Source organism: Macadamia integrifolia, chromosome 5 (genome assembly GCF_013358625.1).
Source record: "Macadamia integrifolia cultivar HAES 741 chromosome 5, SCU_Mint_v3, whole genome shotgun sequence".
Classification (NCBI taxonomy): Eukaryota; Viridiplantae; Streptophyta; class Magnoliopsida; order Proteales; family Proteaceae; genus Macadamia; species Macadamia integrifolia.
In genome coordinates, this window is record NC_056561.1 from 36,417,505 (window position 1) to 36,422,633 (window position 5,129).

The following is a 5,129-nucleotide window of genomic DNA, read 5'->3' on the forward strand; positions in this document are numbered from 1 at the left end:
TCATTCTTCAACAGCATTTGTAGGGCCTTTGACATTGATGGTCTTAATGAAGGCACCTCCTGCATGCACAAGAATCCCACATGTACTACCCTTAAAATCTCCTTCTTAATGTCATCACTGTGATTGTATCTGTTCAACATCAAATTTGGGTCAAAAAGATTCTCTGCTGTCCCCAGTTGGAAATGCTCCCATGCCTATTTCACCCAAATGGAACAAGATAGAACAGAAGATATAAAGATTAGCAGGTGAAGAAAAGTACTTTTCTGGGGAAAATATAAGGGAAATGGAAAGGATGATGTATAGAAACTTACAGAAGTGACAAGACTATCAGAGTACTCAGATGTTTCGTTTCTGCTGTTCTGCATTCCAGTAACAGTCTCTAGTAAAAGCACCCCAAAGCTATAGACATCTACCTTTTTTGTTAACTGACCACAGGTTATGTACTCTGGAGCCATATACCCTCTGGGATTCATAAAATAAAACAGAAATAACTAAGTTCTTCATATATCCAGTACGCAGATATGTGCATCCATCTAAACTTTCATATGCATGTTGAAAAATATTGATGTTAACTGTGTATCTGCATATTCATGAATTTATGTGTGGAAAACTTAATCTTCATCCCTAGGGATATACTTCATTGGGCATCCACAGAAGACAATTCATGATGCTTCAAAGTTAAGGTTATGGAAATCAAATTACTTCAATCAATGATTCTTCTCTTTAATGACTGCTGAAACAACCAAAGAACGTAAACTTACAGTGTTCCTGCAATGGCTGTACTGATGTGGCTTTTATCTTCTTGGAAAGACCTTGCCAACCCAAAATCAGCAATTTTAGCTTGAAGCTTTGAATCTAATAGGATGTTGCTGGCTTTTATATCTCTGTGGATGATTCTAACATTGGGGTTCTCATGAAGGTAGACCAAACCTTCTGATGTCCCTTTGATTATTTCAAATCTTCTTTTCCAATTCAGTGCTTTACCTCTTCTTGGATCTATCTTGTTGTCAAACAAAAGAAAAACTCTATTCAGTTTTCACAAAGCTGTTCGAAACTATAAGAAGAGCTACATATTCACTTTGTTTCGAAGCTGTTAAAAATATCCAATTGCAAATTCAGGCCTGTAATGATGCAGATTAATTACCAAAATAGGCTTGTTTTATTAGGAATAAGCCTAGAGTTGGGTTCCATACATGTTGGGCCTTTGATCCCACGTGTTTTGAGTGTAATAAACCACTTTTATGGGTCTAAAATGGGGGCTCCAAGATTGAGTACGGGATTACTAGTTAGTTTCCATTTTCATTAGTTTTCCTTTTTAGTTGGGCTTGATTTGAGTTATATTTGTTTCCCTAGGAGTCAAGTTATTAATTGAGTCAAGTCATTAGTAGTTAGTTTCCTTTTTCAACTAGTTTCTAATTTCAGTTTTTAGTAACTATTGTATTAGGAGAATATTTGGTTTCCTCTTTGAGGAATCTTCTATTTTGTAATTTCCTCCCCCATTAACATTATAAATAAATAAGAGGAGGCTTCTAAAAGCCTAGAATGATTTTGATAAAAAAATAATGGTTGTTGCTATTGTATTCTTCATGAAGAGTTGTCTTGTATTTGATCAAGGCTGAAGGAATTGGTGTTTGATCCAATTGACTCTTTGCGGCGTGAAGTTCAAGAGGTTCCTTCAAGTTATTGTCTTTGTCTTTATATAACTCAAAGTGTTACAGATCTGGTCTACTCATACAGGTATTTAAATTATCTATTCTCTTAGTTCTGTCCCTGAAAGTAGAAGAATCTGCGAGAACTTTACAGTTTCTGTCCAGATCAAACCAGCCATCGGTTTGGGCTGAAAATTGGGTCGCAGGTGTCTCTTACCTAGGGGAAGACTCGATCCAAGGGGCAGGTCTTTCTGGCCTGGGATTCGAGAGATATTAAAAATCTCCCAGTTTTGTCTTTTAGTGATTTTCTGCAGTTCACATCAGAAACTGGTGGGAGTACTTGACTTTTTCTGAGTCCAGTAACTTCCTATCATCTCGTATATGGTTGATGGACTTTGTGAGGTTTATTCCAGCCCTGGAAGTCTCTGTTTGGTCACATACTGATCTGTCCTAAGAACCCCAAAATTGATTGAGACCGATAGCTTGTTCTAGCTTGGTCTGCTGTCTTTACATTCTGCTGTGGAAGTTTCTGTCTTTATTATGATCGAAGGTCAGATTTCAGATCCTACTGTCCAGATTCAAGGCTGTCTTGGTTTATCTGTTTCTGTGATGTATTGATTCTGATCGTACTTTATTTGTTATTCTACTTCTGTTGCTGAAGAGTCTATCTGTTGGTAAAATTCTGTTCTCAGAAATCCGTGACTTAGGACTCACTAATCTGGTTTTCAAGGACTGTTGATTGATTAGTTTTTTGGACGGATATTATTGTCTACTGTTGGGTGGATACTGGTTGTTCTTTGGTTTATAGTTTCCTGCAGTTTTGGGACTAGTTTGAGTTATCAAATCTAGTCCTACAGTATGTAGTTTGAACAGTTTAGCAATTAGGGTCATTTGGTCAGCTTATGCAGCTCAAGATGCTGGGTCCTTTCTTCTGTAAGTATGATTTGCAGGTATCATACCTAGGACCCAGCCCAACAAGTGCAACCAAATTATGAGTTGAAATTTAACAGTGAGCAGAAGAATTGAAGGATAGATTGCAGAGTGAAACATTAGACAATACCGAAGAGGAAGCCGTCAAGGCTCTTGTTTGGGAGAATTTCATAGACAAGAAGGCTTTCTGGTCCTGAACAGCTGCAACCCAACAACCTGACCAAATTCTTGTGTTCCAGGGTACTTATCATGTTAACTTCATTATAAAAATCTGCAGCTCTGTATCTTTGATTAAAGAAAAGCCTCTTCACAGCAATCTCCCTTCCATCAGGCAGAACTCCCTAGAAGATCAAATCAGAATACAATTGGACAACATATCAACAGAGTGGTTACCCGAAATCTCAGAAGTTAGTTCCTCCAACATTTGGAACATGGTTTTGAGTTTAGATGCCCAAGAAACAGATATGGTACTTTGACACAGGCATTTGGTTTCCTGACTTATGGGAAAGTTACCTTATAAACTGTTCCAAATCCTCCTTGGCCGAGCTTGTTGGCATCATCAAAAGATCCAGTGGCCTTTTCTAGTGCAGAGTACTTAAAATTCAAGCTACTGTCATTAAGCATCTTCACCATTTTTACTGTATCATTTGTACCTGAAAGCAGAATATGAGAGAACAAAATATTGGCATTAACATCTAACCTGGTTAACTGTATTGTCCTGTTAAGTTTTTATCTTGTAAAAGTCAATGAGGTTTTTCTGCACTTCAAAAGTAGCAAGGCTATTTTCAAAGGGTTCCTTGGAAAATCATAAGATGTGACTTAGGAAATCCTACAGTGTAAACCATTCTCAACTGCACAGGATTAGCCTGTTCTCATGATACTACTAAATGCTTATTACATATGGATGATTGTGATTTGAAATCCAGTGAGTATAAATTTTGGAAGCCTTATACCTCTTCTTTTCTTTTGTATTCTCCTGTGCCTCCAAATATGAACTCCAATAGCCACGAGGATGATTAAAGCAGCCACAGAACTCAAAACGGCAACCACCATCATCGCTAGTTTGCTCCCTACAAAGGCAGTTAATGCAGATGAGTGGTCAGGTAAAATTGAACAATAAAGGAACCTTTGTATTAATTTATCCAAAGATGTACAATTCATGATTCTTATTTTAATCTCTACGTTGTGTCTCTTGATACTTAATTCTAGACTTTGAGTTATTGTTGAATTAATGTCATTGAAATCACCCATACAAGATGTGTAGAGGAGTAGATGCCTATTTACATACCTTTTGATCGCCCACCACTCTGTTCTGCGTTCAGGAAGTTTGTGTCTGAATACCTCATGAAGCAACCTGTGTACAGAGCCCGCCCTTCTGACCATGGCAAGCAACCCATTATCAAGGCTGATGCTTTGTCCAAACATGTTCTGCAAGAGGTTGCATTCAATGTTCTCCAGCAATTTGCCAACACATAAGCTGAATCATTCGTCGGCACTGACACACACACTGCTGACTTGGAGTAGCCTCCCTGGTCTGGTGCAGCTGCAGCTGCATCCAACACAGCTTTTCTGGCAGACTTCTGGAATTCAAGCCCCTTTCGCGATCTATTTCCACACACAACCTTGTCTCCAGGACCTGTAAACTCTTGGACGAAGCTATAATTCTCATAACGCAAGAAGCAACCATCCAAGTAGGTGCTGCCCCCATTGTAAGGATAGCATTCGGGACTGAGAATGCGAGCCCTGGAAAAGCAAAGAGCGCAGTCAAGTGAGGAGAGGTCTCCATAACACTGGGCAAGGCCGTAGGAACCGTCAGGCCCTAAGCCCACATTTGCTACTCCAAAACCGAAAGTTCGAGTCTTGTTGCCAACGATATCCATGGTGGCGATGCAGTTGGGAACAAAGATGGTTGTGTTTTGTTCTAATGTAGTTTTGCACCTGAGCTCAACTGTTTGGTATCTTGGATCTGCTACTCTTGTTTCAACTAGTAGAGTTATGAGAAGCATGAAGAGGAGGAACGGAGGACCACTTGGTTTCTTCATATTTTGATGAAATATGGTGTATGAGCATGTATTGGCGGATATTAAAACTATGAGCAAAGCATAGAGGAATAAACAGACTTTGACTACAACTATGAGAAATGTGGTGTATAAGCATGTTATTAAATGCGAAAGTTTTCCTTCACTGGCGGTGATGTGACCATGTTAAACTCCCACCCCTTATTGTTTTGTGCTACCCACGGTTTTTCCTTCCCTGTGGGGAAGGGAAACTCATCGGTCTTTATTGGAGTCTCAGAAATTGAAATGGGGAGAAAGCATCCTACATTACAGTGACACTTAAAAAGACTTTGGCTACAACTATGACTTTTGTACACGAATATTTTTCTGTACACACCATCCCTCGCGAGTTGAGGACCTAAAACATTGGCTGGTATCTGCATACATCACAAAAGTAAAGCATACAAATATTAGGACAACGTGGTTTGAAATCAGTTGAATCTTTCTGTGGCATCCGTCGTCAGCACTCAACTTGTATTTTTTTTTTTTTTTT

General features: G+C 38.9%; 1 protein-coding gene across 1 annotated transcript; it reads right to left on the reverse strand.

Moving 5' to 3' along the window:
• On the reverse strand, nucleotides 1-4,791 carry LOC122078052 (cysteine-rich receptor-like protein kinase 2). The gene is made up of 7 exons (XM_042643926.1): nucleotides 3,868-4,791; nucleotides 3,533-3,649; nucleotides 3,093-3,232; nucleotides 2,710-2,920; nucleotides 762-996; nucleotides 260-462; nucleotides 1-59 (listed from the first exon to the last, which is right to left on the reverse strand). The coding sequence occupies exons 1-7, from the start codon at nucleotides 4,619-4,621 to the stop codon at nucleotides 1-3; spliced, it is 1,719 nt and encodes a 572-aa protein (XP_042499860.1). The 5' UTR covers nucleotides 4,622-4,791.
• Between the last annotated feature and the right edge of the window lie 338 nt (nucleotides 4,792-5,129).

What these genes read in the sequence shown, in the direction of transcription:
- LOC122078052 (XM_042643926.1), bottom strand. Translation starts at nt 4,621, where the DNA reads ATGAAGAAACCAAGTGGTCCTCCGTTCCTCCTCTTCATGCTTCTCATA. An exon ending in AATACAAAAGAAAAGAAGAG is followed by an intron (nt 3,233 to 3,532) that starts GTATAAGGCTTC and finishes TTCTGCTTTCAG; the next exon opens with GTACAAATGATACAGTAAAA. An exon ending in CCTTGACGGCTTCCTCTTCG is followed by an intron (nt 997 to 2,709) that starts GTATTGTCTAAT and finishes ACAACAAGATAG; the next exon opens with ATCCAAGAAGAGGTAAAGCA.